Source organism: Leiobunum rupestre, chromosome 10 (assembly GCF_980474605.1).
Source record: "Leiobunum rupestre chromosome 10, qqLeiRupe1.1.hap1, whole genome shotgun sequence".
Classification (NCBI taxonomy): domain Eukaryota; kingdom Metazoa; phylum Arthropoda; class Arachnida; order Opiliones; family Sclerosomatidae; genus Leiobunum; species Leiobunum rupestre.
The window spans coordinates 35,350,013-35,368,060 of NC_143393.1; the positions used below are offsets into that span (position 1 = coordinate 35,350,013).

General features: G+C 40.6%; 1 protein-coding gene across 1 annotated transcript; it reads left to right on the forward strand.

The window, feature by feature from the left end:
• The first annotated feature begins 243 nt into the window (after positions 1-243).
• Positions 244-12,397, forward strand: LOC149925525 (cytochrome P450 3A4-like). The gene is made up of 11 exons (XM_090161769.1): positions 244-339; positions 402-454; positions 4,196-4,292; positions 5,981-6,109; positions 6,184-6,418; positions 6,475-6,714; positions 6,777-6,858; positions 6,922-7,122; positions 8,147-8,284; positions 10,483-10,651; positions 12,320-12,397. The coding sequence occupies exons 1-11, from the start codon at positions 244-246 to the stop codon at positions 12,395-12,397; spliced, it is 1,518 nt and encodes a 505-aa protein (XP_090017895.1).
• Positions 12,398-18,048: the final 5,651 nt, after the last annotated feature.

The window sequence follows — 18,048 nt, forward strand, 5'->3', positions numbered from 1 at the left end:
CGAGATGTACCTTATCATTTTCACTTCCGGGTCGACGTCCTGCATTCAAAATCGACATAGTTGATGGAAAACATGAACATTATTGTAAATGTGAAAAGTATACACACCAGCAACTATGATTTATCTGCTTTGTACCGTTTTGGGCTTGCTTATATTTTTCTGGATAAGGTAACATTAATCCATTAAGATTTAAAAAAATATTGATTAATTAAAAAAGGCTCATATCCGAAACTAAATGGCAGAATGCGACTGGAACGTTTTCGCATTTTTGAAAAGATCAACGTACCCGGACCGAAACCGAATTTTTTTCTGGGAAATCTTTGGACAATTCACAAGAAGGTAAGTATATATTAATAAATATCCGTCCAACATCAATAAGGTGACGATGGTTGCAATTATAGGGACATCCGGAAACTATTAGATATTGGCGAAAAAAGTATGGTAAGACGTTTGGGTAAGTCGAATGAGTTCTTTAGCACGACTAACGTCGTAAGTTATACCAGGAATCCATGCCTCGACCTTGGAAATGGTTATCCTGGCATATTCCCTATTGTAAGATATGAGGGCTCGGACATTCAAAGAAATCCCGTACACTTTCCAAGATATCCGAAATTCCGCCTGGATTTTTTCAAAATCCAGAAATCCGACGGGATACCTTGAAATCCAGCGAGAAATCGAGAAATTACAAAATGGCGAAATCTGACGGTAAATCCTGAAGTCCGACGTGAAATCTTTAAATGGAGCGAGATTTCGATAAATCTCGAAATCAGACGATAAATCTTGAAATCCAGCGAGAAATCGAGAAATCCGAAGAGAAATGGCGAAATCCGACGAGAAATCGAGAAATCGCGCAATTCCGAAATCTGACGAGAAATACTGAATTCCGGGAGAAAAGTTAAAAAATCTGAAATCCAACAAAAAATCTTAAAATCCAGCGTGAAATCCGGATTTCAAAATCCTGTACACATTTTTGGTGAATGTCCGATTTCGTCATATCACTTCGAACTATATCGCTCAAGAAATGACTATTTTGAGATGATAAATATAGTTACCTTCTTGGGGATGTTCCGGCTTCGTAGAATTTCCAGAAAATGTTTGCTAATGCGGAGCCTTACGTTGTTGAAATAATGGCAACTTAATAATAATAATAATCAGCTAGGCTAATACCCAAGGCACCACCTTAGGCCTAAGTCATCAAGCGACTTTTGAAGCCATTAATTTAGGTGGCCGGGTTAGAATGCGTAGGAGGGTGGTGGCAAGCCCTGCATGAAACGCGATCGAGCCAACAGCTCCCTACACTAACTATTACCGTTAACCTCAACAAGTTTTTATGGTATGCAACAAGTGTTCCCTTTTAACCAGGTAGCTTTTTTCTGACATATTAAGGTTTATCAAAAACACGACGTTCTATTTACCGGTTTATTTCAACGATTTAGCTACGATTTTGAAATTTTAGGGTGATATAGAGCGCTCATGGGGTCAGCCGACTATGAAAATTTCCATGACCTTGAACCAAGTCTTCAAGGTCATTCGAAAATTATCGTGAGAACCGTAAGAATTACGAAGTTGGTTCCAATTAGAAAAGTGTTTCCCGTCACATTTTATGGCTAACTCGCTTGAACCCGATCTGATTTGGGAAATAGGAAGTCGAGATCAAAGACAAGTAGCCCGAAAATGAATTGCGTCAGAAACCAGGTTGAAAGGCTAATAACCTAAAAGATTTTGCGTTTTAGGGCTACTTGTCTTTGATCTCGACTTCCTATTTCGCAAATCAGATCGGGTTAAAGCTAGTTACGTGGAACACTTTTCTAATTCGAACCAACTTCGTAACTCATACGGTTCTCAAGATAATTTTCGAATGACCTTGAAGACTTGGTTCAAGGTCATTGAAATTTTATAGTCGGTTGACCCCCTGAGCGCTCTATAACACCCTAAAATTTCAAAATCGTAGCCAAAACACGCAGGGCCGGATTAACCAATAGGCCGAATAGGCCTGGGCCTAGGGCACCAAGCCTACAAGGGGCACCAAGAGGGATCGAAAAAAAAATAAAAGTACAAAACTTTAATCATTTGCTTTTCACAAAATATTTTCCGGAGTAATTTTAGTAAATGCGTCCACCCCTATGAACCAAAAACGTTTGATTGTCACATTCTCTGACGGACTGCCGTGTAGCCCCTGACGACATATTAAATCTGGCAGCAAAATGAATTTTCCTTCCATTTCTCAATTATAAATTGAGGAAGCGCCTAGCTCGCTTCGCTCGCTATTGAAAGGGGGCACCAAAATTAACTTGGGCCTAGGGCCCCATAAAGTCTTAATCCGGCCCTGAAAACACGTTTTGAGATATTCGCCCTGGTCCATTTTTTAATTAACACCCTGTATAAGAAATAACTTGCAGGTCTCGGAAATATTACTTCGTGGAAATTTCCTTGAAGGTGTTTTATTGAAGCGCCTACTTACATAATAAATTAATTCAGGAATTTTTATACCGACGAATACCAAACTGAAAAACAAGCCGGATATTGTACCCAATTCCGGTTCATACCCTTCTCCACCCTAAATGGAGAGCGAGGGGTAAGACACTCTGCGAACTCGGTGTACACTGCCGTACCTTTGACAGTGCTAAATGGAACTCGCGAACTCTTGAAAATATGTACCTTTAACGGTGCTAAATGCACGAGCTCGGTGTACAGATTATCTGAGACTGACTTACCCCTCTATGGGGAGTAACGTTGAGGAGATTACAATTTTAGTACGAAACCGAGACGGGAATCAGCCGTGATAACCATTCGTACATTTCGTAGCTCGCGTTATGGATTACTGGCATGAATTTATTCATATTCAACCATGAATATAGATCTCCTATGATACTGGCGCCATCACGTTCAAAAAAAGGCTGAGCTTTGAAACCAAGCCGACAGTGGCGTCAACGGATACAGTCGTCTGCCTCAAATTTCGCGTCCGTAAATAGTTTGAGTCATGGGTAAGAAAAACGCGAAAGTTGCGCGTGAAATTAGTTTTAGTTTTAGCGAGTGAAGAATTGATAGGTTTACGTTTGTTAACAGAAGTGATTGTGAAACCCAGTCTTGACTGTGATACTTTTCAATCAAATATTTTGGCTGAATTGAAAATGTTATTTTAAAAATTCAAACACAATTCCTAGCTGTAGCCAAGGATATAAAAATTATTCAACCTGACTTCAAATGATGCTAAGCCTAGGTCCAATAGAGTGTTGTTGTTTGAAACCATGCGACGTCACCATTGTAATTTGCCTATTGATAAAAAACGGTAACTGTCATGGCGGCCACTATTAACACTACAGCTGTGACGTTACAAGTTTTCAAAATCGTATCAGACGACAACTTTCTATAAGTTACGTAAATGAACTAATGATAGATTCTTCAAATTATCACAAGAGGCCGAAAGAATGTTTTTCAAAAGATTCACTTTTGAACAAGTCATATTAGTAGAAACGGACATTTTAAAAGCACTTTTTAAACCATAATTAATGTAAACCTTATAGCGTTTCCCATTTGACTGCTCTCGAGCGCTCTAGATTGCTCTGATCAACATTTAATGTTCCATTTGCGTGCTCGGATCTGCTCCGATCAAGTTTCCCGCGTTCCATTTCCCGTTCTCGGGTGCTCGAAATCGCTCTGATAAAAATGTTATGTTCCATTTGCGTGCTCGGATCTGCTCCGATCAAGTTTCCCGCGTTCCATTTCCCGCTCTCGGAGCAAAATTTTGCGTGTTTCTTTTAGATTTTTTGGCAAAATAGCAGACCAAGACGCGAAAATTCAAATTACTAGCAGACGAAAAACCACAAAGCGCGGGAATATGTTCATGGCATGTTCCATTTGCGGTTTTACTCTAATCGATTGGGACGAGATCTATGACGTCAGAGACAGATTCGGAGCGAATCTCGAGCAATCAAATGGAAAACGCTATTAGGGAGTCTAAAAACGAAACGCAATCATAGACGCAAAATTGATTCACTGTAACTTCAGAGCTCGTGCGGGATTTTTGGCGTCATTTCCTTTCACCTCCGATTGGTTCATTTAAACAGTCGTTGTGACGTAAGTCGGCAGAAAGTCTAGCCTTTACATAATAATGATGGTACCAGGTATATAACCTCTGTTCTATATTCATGGTTGAATAAATTTATGCTTCTGGTTATACAAAATTTATCCGCAGGTACTTCTTGGGAGGTAGTCCAATGCTCGTTTTTATGGACACGGATGACGTGAAAAAAGTTCAAATTCTGGAATTTCCCAAGTTCACTAATATAGCCGTTAGTTTTTCCTCAAAAGATTTTTCAAACTAAACTGACGTTCAGACTAAACAACTTTTAAGGAATAACTAGGTTTGTCACAAAACACGCAACTTATTTCGGTAAAGAGACCGACTATTTGAACGATTGGGAAACGACGTGAAGATTTGATTCTTCACGTTCAATTTTGACAAAATGGCGCCGTTGTTGTCGGCTAAATGATTAGGCTTAGTAAGTTTTTGATCTTTTATTTTGGAAATTAGGTCTTTAAAAGTTTAAGTAATGGGAATTAACCATTGTGTTAAGTAAAAATAACCTGTAAGCCGCGTATGGCTGAAGTTTTTTAATCAAATTTATTGGAATCCATTTCACTTCTTAACTTAAAAATTTAATGAACTAAGCACGTACTGTCTCCTAAGCTCCAATTCGCAGTGATAGTTGAACAGAATTCTTGAGGTGCTTCAAAGAGGTTGATGTACCTCAGTAAGCCTTCCGAGTTAGGCCACACCTACCGTGTCAAAATATTGGGAACAGTGAGTCCCCTTAAATTCTTGGTCCATGGTACAATAAAACAGAAACACGTGACCTCCCGTATTTTATAGAATATCCTATTAAGCCTCGACATCCCGAATTTGTTATAATCCGCGCGTGTCAAAACTATTCATCCTTTGCAATGCAGTCCATAGGCAGTTCACTCGAAGATCTATTTGGTCCTAGTTTCGCGGCTTTTTGTTTGCTCAAAGACCTATCGGTACGAGAAATTAGTCAGTTTTTAAATTTCTTCAAATTTGTTAGGGTTTAGCTTAATTATCCCTTTTCTTAATGGACTAATCTACTAATTCGCTAATTTTATCATCCTTTTCAAACCTAAATACCAACTTGATATTTTTCTTATTAATCGAATGTTGGGCTTTCCGAAAATGTAACTCATTTAACATAAATTATCTTTAAGTTAATTTAAAATTAAATTTATACCCGGCGCCGAGCAGCGACCTTTTCTGAAAACGATAATTATATTTATCGTGGTTGTTTACGTTTACTACCGTGGTATATTTTTAAATATTTCCACTGCTCTCTGGTATAATTTCTAGTATCACCTATCCTACTACGGTCTTTCTACGATTTTCCCTCCTTTCGTAATTTGCTATTATTGCTTTCATCAAAGTCCCGACTTTTTTTAAGTACTCCTATCATTCAAGGTGTTTTAAGTATTTCGTTATTATTATTTTAAACGGTTTGGCCAGAGAAGATGAATTATCGGTGCGCGAAATGGAGAGGAACTACGGTAGTAGGATTCCGTTGTCCGATAGGAGATTTTCGTTTAAGGCACCAAAAACGGTAGTGTCTATAGTTTGTTGTGGAAGCTAGCAAGTTTCGGGCAATGAGAGAGCTTGGTTTTGCTGACGTCACCAAAGAAGCAAAAATTCAAACACAAAATTTATTTATTTTAATTATTCCAAATTAACTACGATACCAAAAAAAATTTGGTGGAATGGTGTGAACAGAATATGGCGACCAATTAGTTGGTACAATGGATATGGCACTAATGAAATTCCTTAGTCTACAATAGTCACGAACAATTAATTGGCACCAATGAAATTCCTTAGTCTACAATAGTCACGAACAATTAATTGGCACCAATGAAATTGCTTAGTCTGAACGTTACTTAATTATTTTAAAATCGTTTGACGTCAGTTAGTCATTTTCAGAAAACGACGCCAGGGGGTTTTTTCGGGGACCCTAATCTTCAGAAAAGTATGTTGGAGGCTGAAGATGACGTGTGGAAACGCCAACGAGCCACATTACAACCTTTTTTCAACAACTTCAATCTCAAAAAGGTACAAATTGTAAAAATCATATCGGACGCCAACTTCGTAGTTGAAATAAAATGAGAAATATTATACCTCTATAGCTTATGCCGAGTTTAATGCAATGCATCAATGTTTTCTTGGACAAAGTCGAGCCTAAAGCGAAGGATTCTGTGGAATTTGACATTTACCAAATGATTCAACCCTTTATCATAGACAACTCCTTCGTCGTGACTATGGGAGTTCACCTCAACATCCAAAATCACGTGGATCACCCCGTTTTAAAAGCGATTAATCGCATCTCTTGCGGGGAACTGCCGTTGCTGTACATAATAGCGAGTACGTAGTCCAGCGTTGGTAAAAGGTCAACTTTAATTAAGCGGTTCATTTTCCAGCTTGCTTTCCGGAATTCCAAAATTTCATATTACCAACGAGGAAGTTCTGCGAATGGTTGTTTTCTTCCGTGTCGGACAAGAGCCTTTGGGCTTTTGTGAATCACTGTAGCACGATTCAAAATCACCGGAAAACGCTCACCGAAGAAGACTCGTCCGTGCATTGTGACTTATTACAGCTAATGCTCGATCGCACCATTGAAAAAGAACCACAAAAAATGGAGGCTTACGAAGGCAACAACGGTAGGAACCTAACTCGCGATTCCTTTTTAAGCTTTGAACCATTGTTTACGACAATCCCGCAGTAGAAACAGAATTTAAAACTCCGACGAACTTCATGAAAGAGGATGAAATCCTGTCCAATATCTTAATATTCATTCTAGCAGGGTACGCCCCAAAATTCAACGAAGTAATTATTTACTGGAATATTTACGAAACAAAATTTTCCAGATACGAATCATCGTCCAGTACGCTGGGATTTACTGTTTATCATTTAAGTACTTGTCCAGAAATCCAAGACAAACTGAGGAAGGAAATTTTATCGGTCAGGTACAAAGAAAAGACGTCCTCCTTGCTGGATATTATCATGGAAATGACATATTTGGATCAAGTTTTATGCGAAGCTTTGCGTCTTTACGCACCAGTTCCAATGTAAGTTATGTAATGCTAAGCCAAAGTTTGCCATTTTTAGCTGCGAACTGTGGAAGACATAGCCAACGAGAGAAGGGTAGCCGATACCAATAACTGGGGCCTGGGTCTGTGAAAACGAGGTGCCCTTTTCCCGGCTATAGACTAGCGAGATAGCCTACTCCCGTGTTTGGAACAGCAACGTATCCTTCTCCTAGGTTTGGACAAGTGAGATACCCTCCTCCCATGTTTAGACCAGCGAGGTACGATTTTCCGGGATTTTGTACAACCTACGTACCTTTTTTCGGCTCCAGCTTTAAACACGCAAGGAACACTTTTCCCCGGGTTTAGACAAGCTATGTACCCTGTTCAGGAGTTTAGACAAGCGATGTACCCTGTCCAGGAGTTTGGACAAGCGATGTACCCTGTTCAGGGGTTTGACAAGCGGTGTAACCTGTTCTGGAGTTTGGACAAGCGGTGTACCCTGTTCAGGGGTTTGAACAAGCGGTGTACCCAGATCAGGAGTTTGGAAAAGCGATGTACCCTGTTCAGGAGTTTGGACAAGCGGTGTACCCTGTTCAGGAGTTTGAAAAAGCGGTGTACCCTGTTCAGGGGTTTGAACAAGCGGTGTACCCAGATCAGGAGTTTGGAAAAGCGATGTACCCTGTTCAGGGGTTTGACAAGCGGTGTAACCTGTTCTGGAGTTTGGACAAGCGGTGTACCCTGTTCAGGGGTTTGAACAAGCGGTGTACCCAGATCAGGAGTTTGGAAAAGCGATGTACCCTGTTCAGGGGTTTGACAAGCGGTGTAACCTGTTCTGGAGTTTGGACAAGCGGTGTACCCTGTTCAGGAGTTTGGACAAGCGAGATACCCTTTTTCTGTCTGTGGACATGCGAGGTACTGTTTTCTCGGATTAGGGCACTACAGATATCAGTCTCCCGGTTTTAAACCATTTGACGCGAAATATTTGTTTTTCCGTGACCAAGGCACGTTTTGTGCGGCCTTATAAATCCCATGCTAACAAGTATCTTTAATAAAAAAAAATTAGGACTTTTCGAATTGCCTCTGCTGACGCCGCTATAGGTGATGTCAACGTACCCAAGGGAATGCAAGTTCAAATACCAATATATTCGCTTCAGATGGACAATAGCTACTGGAAAAATCCCGAAGAATTCAACCCGGACAGGTAAGTGAAAGCACAGACCACCTACCCAAAGAAGGACTTGCATCAACCTCAAAATAAGGTATCTTAAAAGTGATGCACCTTTTTTACAGCAAAGAGAAAATAGCGCGTGAAAATTCCTTATTTTACGAAATTAAAGTAAGTGTCGGGTCGACATGAAGTAACTCTTTATTCAACAGGTGTCGCTAGCGTTCAAATCAAAACAAGATGGTAAAGCTACATTTTGACCCAAAATTCGGAACATAAAAGTACCCTTCGCGTTGATTGGCTCATTTGAAAATTTCACAATAACTTAAATTATAGTAATTTTTTACAATATATTTTATATGGGATATATAATTTAAATTAAAGTCCACTAACAAGGAGACGACCCGAGGTGTTACACACCGATTTTGTTCAAACTCGGGGGATAGGTAGACCTTCATGTAACTTGAAAAATCCTTAAGGGAATTTATTCAATGGGCAACGGTTTTGCCATGGCAACGAAAAATGTTTTTTACAACATAAAATGGAAATTTTCCCATTAAAAATAACATGGGATTTAGACCGATTCCACGGGTCCCCCCATGTGAATAAATTGAAAAAATTTAAAAAAATTTAAAATACCAAAATATTAAAAAAATTGTTAAAAATTGACGAAGAAAATCAAAATTGATCACATTTTGATCAATTTGAACCAAATGGGTGAAAATGAACCGATATGGCTTAAAGGGAATATAACCTGCAAAGCAATCTTTACGGAAGACCCCTTCAATTTTTCAGTGGCGCCAAACATTTTTAAAGCCAAAGGCAAGAGCGGCCAGAGCTGCAAGCGTTGGTGTTCCACACCAAATACCTGAGGTTATATTCCCTTTAAATAGGAAAAATTTCCATTTTATGTTGTCGAAATCATTTTTAGTTGCCATGGCAAAACCGTTGCCCATTGAATAAATTCCCTTTAGGATTTTTCAAGTTACATGAAGGTCTACCAATCCCCCGAGTTTGAACAAAATCGGTGTCTAACACCTCGGGTCGTCTCCTTGTAAGTTATCTAATTAGTAATTACGATACTCTGCAATGGTTCTCCGATGACGTTATTGTTTCGCTATTTTGAATTTTAGCTTCCTTGGCCATTAATAGATGGCAACACGCTCTCCAGTAAAGTCTTTTTATCGAAGATACATGGCCATCTCTAATAACAAAGGCACTATCATAATACAGGTGGCAATGATAGAGCCGACACTTGCTTCAAAATAAAAAGTTATAAATAAATAAAACTTGAATCTACTTGCCGCGCTCTGAAATAAAAGCCGCATCACATTCGTGACATAAAAATATTGAAATTACTACCAGCGATACAAGTCCCTCTTGGGGTAGGTGGTCTGTGGTGAAAGTTTCGCGTGGCTGGGTAAAATACGGAACAAGCATTTATCCTTTAAAGATAATATAAATTAAATTGGACTTATGTTTTTAACATAATTAGCACCAATCAGCATGGGCTCCCGCAGAAGAAGGGGGGGGGGAAGCAAATGGCCCACCTTTCATGAACTATGAAGACACTAATGAAGATATGAAGATTGTCCCCCCCCCCCCTTAGAAAATATCTGCGTGTGGCCATGGCAACTACTCCTGACTACTGCTAAGCCTTGGACGATTAATCTACTGGACTCGAATCTAATTTGCGAGTTTTGTTTTTTTAGAGCAGCGCCTCTTGTAGTGCCACTGCGTTCGATGTCACGTTTATACGTACGTGCAACTTATTTGGTTGGAAACGTTTCACGATTCTCTCGGTAGGAGCGTTGGTGGGCGGTGCCATTTGAAAAATTGGGTTTTAGCAAGAATGTATTGAAGTTACTAAGAATATTGGACTACAGGATTCTGATTCCCATTCTCGCAGAGTCGCAGCCTTTGTAGGTTAATTTCGTCTGCTTTTCCATTCAAGTTTGCTATATGGTATGACCTTGAATGCGCCTTAAATGCAGATGAACTTTCTCCACAAAAGCTGTGAGGATGGTACCAGGTGTTAATGCTATGCTGAAATATTCTTAGTAACTTCAATACATTCTTGGTTTATGATTTGCGTTCAGTAGCTTATTCGTCCAAGGCGGACCGTAAACATTAAACTTAAGTCGATCGATGAATTAGGCCTAAGATGGTGTCTTGGGTATAACCAAAAGTAACCCTAGCTGATAATTATTAATATTATTATAATTATCTTGAAGATTTTCGGCGGAAAGCAAAGGTGACGGTACTTTCGATAAGTTGGCATTTCAACCCTTCGGGGCGGGACCCAAGATGTGCGTTGGTCAAAGATTTGGAAAACTTCAGATTAAATTGGCCTTGTATTACCTGTTGCAACGCTACAGGTTACTTCCCGGAGATACGCACAAGGTTTGTTGTAATACGTTATACAATTTCAGAAACTCATTAAAATACGAAAATTCAAACGTCTACGTCAGTGGGTAAATTTTTAATGCGAAGTCTCACTTCCCCTACGTCACAGCTTCGCCAGTTTCGTCGTCTTCTCTTGAGCTTGAAAACTACGAAACAATTGAGTTTATGATGTAGAGGAAGTGGTTCTTTACAAGATTATGGAAATGAATTTTTCAACCATTGACTTTCGTAATCGCCATTTTTGGTTTCAATCTGTGTTTCCATTTCGCAACCGAAAACTATCGCAACGCCCCCTTGGGCTCGCCATTGAAAGCTAGATAGGCTGCGGCTAAAGCAGACGCTATTAATTCTTCCTCATCGTTTTTCGTAAATTTGAACAACTTTGATCTCGCGTTAATTATAGCGGCCGAAATTCCGTGAGCCAGTTATAACAATCGTGGCGCTGAACTCATAGGTTTAAAGGTTTAAAGGTTTTTATTGGAGCTGTCATTAAGACACCCTTTTGAAACAGGGCGGCTCTACATACGTGAGCTCAGCTGACTTAGCATACTTTATCATTTCAGAAATTATTTTAAAATTTATATAAAGTTTTCTAACATTCTTTTAACATTTTTGAACAATTTTGGATTTTCGTTTAGATACATTACAATTTACAAAACATATGATGTACTGGTGGTAATTGCGGGTTGTATCCCTCAAGATTTAGGTGTTTATAATCCGCTTCTTCACTTGCCAACGGCCGAGGATAGAGGCTACCATCTGCGGGTGCCAGGTCTGGTTGGGTTCCAGGTCAAGTCCCAATATATGTTTCATATTAGTGTCTGTGTGCGCTACCCTCCACTCAGAGCTATCTTCAGTTGAAGTCGCGGGGCATTCTAATAATATGTGGCGGATGTCTTCCTGTGGTTCCCCACGCAGGCGGCAGTGTGGGGAAAAAGCAAACAGTTGGGACTGTCTATAACTGGTAAGCAGAGCCCCCGTTCTAGCCTGGAATAGCAGACCACTGTACCAAGTCCCTTTATAGAACTCTTCTGTGTGGGGTTTGGTTTTACTAGCGTACACTTGGAGACTCTGTTTTGATCTAACGGCAGCATGCCAATTAGAAATAGCCTTATCATTCGCTTCAATTGTCACAACTTGTTTCCATTCCTTATATGTCGGGGCCTGGCCCCTAGATGTACCGATACCTATTTCACGGTCTAGTCGAGCTATTCGTCTGGTCCAGCTCGTGTTGACACCATGCTGGCGTATGTAGTTAATGATCTGTTTTGTCAGGTTGGAGTCTTGTAAGAATTTTAGATGGCCCAGGCTCATACAGTTTTTTATATGTGCTTCTATGCAAAAACTATTCTAAAATAATATTCCGCTAGGGGCGCTCAACTCATACAGATATCTTTGTTCGTAGGTTAACATAGCGCGAGATCAAATTTGGCGCTGGTGTAACTTATATTTGTTCAGTCAAAATATTATAGAGCCGGCACTTGTTTTAATAATTCCCCGAGCTTATGCCTTTTGGGATCATTCGTCGCCTGTTTTTGCAAATGCCTTAATCCCGACTTCCCAACTAATTTTCAAATCTAACGTAGACGTTCACGTTTACGCATTTTCATGAGTTACTGAAATTGTATTTTTAAGATTGTTATTCATCGATAACCATTAATTTAGGGTAAAATCGAAACCAGCTGGACGGTTTTGTTTGTATCTCCAAAAAACGGCGTTTGGGTCAAAGTGGAAAAACTCTGAACAAAAACAAAACACATATCCAAAATTTGTGTTTATTAATAAAGAAAAATATTTTTTTCCCACTGATTTTGATTCTGTTTCACATACCGAAGGGGTACCCGAACGTCAGCGTTGCCAGACGTACGATAATTATCGCACAGTGCGATAATTTCATCAAAATTTTTAGGGCGTACTATAATTTTCATGGCGTACGATATCGTACCATTATTTCAATAATTCTGCCTCAACGTACTATAATGTACGATAATCTTTAGATTTTTTTAAAAAACTACGAACGATTTATATTTTATTATTAATTTATATAACTTTTCTACTTAAAAATGAATGATATACATTTTATGTACGCGTAGTCCAGAGTGTGAGTTTATTACTCCTAGCTATTACCGCATTTTTTAAAACATTTTTAAACATATTAAGTTCAGTTAATAATGATAATAGACATTTTGTTTATTTCCCTGAAATAAAACTCCTGTAGTGCTTTAAAAAATCATCTAAATTCAACGCATTTATGTATGAATTAAAATTTATCGCCAAAAAGAAATGTACGATAATTTTCCAGGAAAATCGATAATTTTTTGGCCTAGATACGATAATTTCAGATTTTCGATCTGGCAACGCTGCCGAACGTTTTTAAGGGGAAGTCAAAGTGAAAACTCAATTGGGGACGGTGTTCGAATTGTTAAACTACCGTAGTTTTCAAAATCCCGCATTAGGTTCATCAAAACCAAGGTTACTTAATATCTAAAAAGGGTAGAGTTCAAGCTTATATGCTTAAGCCAAGGTGTGGTGTAAGGTATCGTGGTGAAGGCTGAATGGTACTGGGGAAGCGAAAATACGGTATCACTAACGATCCCCTCGGGGAACAAGGTGAAACCCTGTTGTAACTAGCCTTCCGCCCGGACAGAGGATTAAGGGCAGCGACCATCATGGAAGCACAAAAACAACAAAACAACGAAAACACATCGGGTAAGTGTTCGACAGAACCCAGCTCAAAACAAGGGAACAGTAAATATTTTGATTCAACCCGCCCTTTTACCAAACCAGGCCTAGGGCCAACAACTGATGCGACCCGGCTCAACCTGCAAAGGTCTACCTCTGGTGAGACTAAGTTGGTGGAGCATTGATACACTCTGCCCATTGCTGTTAAGGATCTATAGGGCTTGTATTGCCTTAGGGCATAAACCAAGCACTTGGAAACTGTCTCAGGCCATATTCATTCCCAAGCCCAGTAAGTCAAGTTACCTCGAGGCGAAGGCGTTTAGGCCTATAAGTCTTACCTCTTTTCCCTTAAAAATTTTAGAAAAGGTACTGGACAGTTATATTAGAGAGAAGGTTAACTATCAATCTCGTCTATCTTCTGCTCAGTTTGTCTATCAGAAAGGTAGGTCTACTGAGAACACCCTTCATTGCATAAGCAACTGCCTCGAAAAGACAATAGAGTTCAGGGTAATCGGGTTCGCGGTTTTTCTTGATATCAATGAAGACTGCCAAGACATTTTGTATCAATGACACATTGTGTCTTTGGATCAAATCCATGTTGACAGAGACTCCCTTATGATCTCCACCAGCCGTGGCTGCCCACATGGGGGATTCTCTCTCCCTTGTTGAGGTGCCTGGTGGTGGATGAGCTCTCACGGAGGCTGAAAAGGGGGGATGTCGCTGTGTCGTGGCGAGAGCCGGGCAACGTATGGCTAATAACCTGCGGCTGATTTGCACAGGTACACTGTTCCTATCCAGTGGTTTGATGGGGTCACTGGAGCTCTTGAGGGGCTCCACACCCGGCGTTCGGTGTCGCGGGGCACTTGGGGGCGGTCCACACCTGGTTTGCTGGGTCACTGGAGTCCTTGGGGTGTCTCGTAATCGGGGCGCTGGGTCACTGGAACCTCGGGGGTGTTCCATACTTGACATTCAATATCCTACTGGGGAGGATTTTTGTGGTGGAAGAGGAAGTCACTCTAGTCCTCAGCTGTGCGAGGGTGGGAATTAGGGCAGCCCATGGTGTCGCCTTTTGTTGGGCCATGATGAGGGCGTTTGTTTGCCATATGTGAGCCTGTCTTTATGGCTGTCTCACTGGCCGAACGTTTGTTTCGCAAAGTGCATTTTTGTCCGGCATGACTCTTTGTCTTGTGTGCCGCCGTAGTGCCCAGCGGAACGGCGGGGTACAAATACATAACTTTATGTGTCGGTTACGTCGATGATATTGTCACTGGGAAATTCCCAACGACAGTTAAGGATATAACGAGGAGAGCTCTGGAAGCAGTCGATTGCTGGGGCAAGGAGGTCAACCTCACGGTTAATCCTAGCAAGACGGTCCTGGTTCCATTTACTCGTAAAATAATCCCGGGATCGTTTAACGGTATTTCCTCATTTGGAACTAACCTAGTGGAAAGCACCGAGGTGAAATACTTCGGTGTCCTCCTTGACGGTAAATTAACATGGGAACCACATCTTGATTATATTATCAAAAAGGGCAAAATGTTATTTTGGAGAATTAGGAGTACAGTTAGTAAATCCTGGGACCTTAGTCCCAGAGTTGTATACTGTCTTATACAGCTGTGGTCTGGTGGTCAAGGGTTACTTTAAAAAACGTACAGTCCGAACTTCGCACCTTACAAAGGATAGCTCGTGTTGGCAATACAGGAGCTATGAGAACAGCCCCCAGTGCTTCTCTAGAAGTTCTCCTGAATATTCTTCCTCTACATCTTTTTATAGAAGAAGCTTTTGGTCCCTATAGGCTTAACCAAAATGGGTGGTGAAAGACTAATAATTGGGAAATTAGCCACACCAAGCTCTACCGAGATATTTCTAGTCAGCTACCGGTACTTAAGATGGGTATTTTAAATTACACTTTAATAAGCCTTTTGAGGTTAACTTCCCAAGCCGCAGAGGTGAGGTGGTCTGGTTTACCGATGGGTCCAAGACCAATTCAGATACAGGCGCGGGGATGTACTGCCTTAATAATAACTATAGTTTTTACGAAAGCCTGGGCGAACACGCTACTGTTTTCCATGCAGAAATCGCTGCTATTTGCTTCTGCGCCGACTATTGTCTGAAAAAAAAAAGAATCGCGGAAAGGCTATCCAAATCTATACGGATAGTCAGTCCGCTCTTAACCAGTATGGTATCACTTCTAAACTGGTTCTTAGCTGTTTAGATCTCATTTTTGTTCTTTGGAAGCACAATAAAGTTCAACTTTATTGGATACCTGGTCATAAAGGGCATCAAGGGAACGAAAAGGCTGACGCCTTGGCTATGGAGGTTGCAAAGGGTGGGTATAAAGGGCCAGAACCTGTTCTACCCATACCCCGTGGCCTGATACGCAGCCTGGTCTCCAAGTATATGTCGGATCGTCAACTCAAGCTTTGGCTTGAGATGGATGGTCAAAGGCAGGCCATAGAGTTTATCCCAGGCCCTTCTATAGGCAGAGAGCGAAAGAGTTACTCCAATTTGTAGGGCTTGTCTAGCTGAAGAGGAAACTACCCCTCACATTCTTTGTAGCTGTGATTACTATGCGGCTCAAAGGTTTGGGGATATCGGTGTGCACCGGTTGGAGACGCGTGACTTCTTCAACATCCCGGCCAAGTGGATTCTTAGCTTTGTGTCGGAAATAGGACTTTTTACTTAAAGTAACAGGTTGGGGGTTGCACAATAGACCTAGGGTCAAAGTGAACGCGCTTTCCACCCCGGTCAATAATAATAATAATAACATAAGACCAGAATGCATGGTCCCCAGGTCCCGAACCACAGCATGGACCTCTATCACATAAACTGTACTTATAACGAGGGTTATTTTCCCCGCAGTGAAGAACGTCCGATTTAGTATTATGGAAGACCATGCAGTTCGGGGAGACCCAATGGTCTAAAGCATCGATGCCTCGTTGGAAGGATACCGAATCTGCCTGATAAGCAATTTTATGACCAATCAGCAAACAATTTGAGGAAAGTCTCCTTGATTACCAGGAGAAGGTCATTAATAAAAATTACAATTAGAATAGGGAAAAACACAGATCCTTGAGGTACCCTACTGGTCACGTCACACCATTTCGAGCAGACTGCACGCAGGTTCACAGGCTGGGTTCGTCCACTCAAAAAATTCGCGATCCAGTTTACAATCATTGGTGGAACCTCTTAGCCCTCTAATATCGGAATGAGCAGCGAATTAGGGACTGTATTGAAAGCCTTACGAAGGTCAAGGTAAACCAGATTATATTTCGACAGCTTTAACTCTAGTACAATTAGTTTGAAATTAAAAGTTATTTTTAAACATTTATTGTAGACAAATACTTTGAACCAAATTATTTGAATTTAAGTTACATGAAAATTTCTCCAGCGTTTAACTCCTGAGTTGCTACAGGTTTTTCAAATTCCCGAATTTTTCAGGTTTCCCTGACCATTTCCTGAGATTTTCACCGAGTTATTTTAAACCAATATTTTGGTAAACGTTTACCATTTGCAACCAAAATTAAATTCCCTGTCGTTTTCACTATTTCTTAAAGGCAACGCAAGTGACCATGTAGGGGGGCGTTTGTTGTCGTAAGTTGCTTTTCCAAGGAGGATTTTATACCGCGCGAAAACCTTATTATCCTTTGTGTAGCCACATGGTGCAATTTCTCTCACCGCAAACGAACCCAGGATTTTAAGCTTAGCTTAATTTATTTATTATATGGGGATTTTCTGCAATTGCAAAGGAAACTTTATCAAGCCATGGTCGGCAGTGTTCAGCGATATCTAGATACACGATATTTAGATACGGATCTAGCTACGTTTTTAGGTACTTTTCTTTAGGTACAAGATACAATTGTGGGTAGAAGATACTAACTTTTTTTCAGGCGAACACAGATAAATAAAAAACTCTTACACATACCTTTTTTTCCGTATCTGTTTGCAAAGAATGTATGTTATGTATCTAAATTATTTATTGCCCTTTGGTATATATCTTTTTTTCAGGGGCTATATCTGCGACGTTCCTTATCTGTATCTTTCTTGTTTTGGTAGTTATATTTTAATACATCGATAAAAAGATAAACCAGCTACAAAGAGTGAAAACGAACCTAATTATGTTTTTAGTTTGAATAAGCATCTAGGCATCTCTCCGGGGGAAAGTCTACCTCCCGGGCGTTAAGAGCTTGCCAATGGACATCACACACACGTTTGTCTGGTAAAAACCACCCTCAGCCAAGTTACCTTCCCTCGAGGAAACGTTTCTGAGAGAAACACTGAGCATTATTTACGTTTGTAGCGCAAGAGTCAGACTCAGGGGCGGACAGGCGCCTTTTTCGTGAAGTGGGTACTGTAGGCAGTCCCCAGTCGAACTAAAGGGTAATTTTGGCCGAGGCCCCGTGAGATAACTTTCACAAGCCCACCGGCACAATCCGCCCCTGGTCAGACTTTAAAAGAAACACCTACTCTTAACATCGTCGTTTGCCGTGATGAATGTAATTTAATTAGTATTTCGTATAAATGTGTCGGTACTATTAATGCGGAAAGTATGGTGACTACCGCTGAGTTCAGTGTTTCTCCATCTTTCCGCTACTATCCTATCATAAATGAAGACGACGAAGCAGTCGACGATATGACTTAGGGGAAGTAATGTCGGCGCTAGGGCATAGCGACAAAGGTGACCGCCCACCCACTGGCTTTCTGAATCTACC

Bases quoted from the DNA above. Each gene is read 5' to 3' on its own strand.
- LOC149925525 (XM_090161769.1), top strand. From the start codon at position 244: ATGCGACTGGAACGTTTTCGCATTTTTGAAAAGATCAACGTACCCGGA. The intron at 6,715-6,776 runs GTAGGAACCTAA...ACAATCCCGCAG, and splicing joins GGCTTACGAAGGCAACAACG to TAGAAACAGAATTTAAAACT. The intron at 8,285-10,482 runs GTAAGTGAAAGC...ATTATCTTGAAG, and splicing joins GAAGAATTCAACCCGGACAG to ATTTTCGGCGGAAAGCAAAG.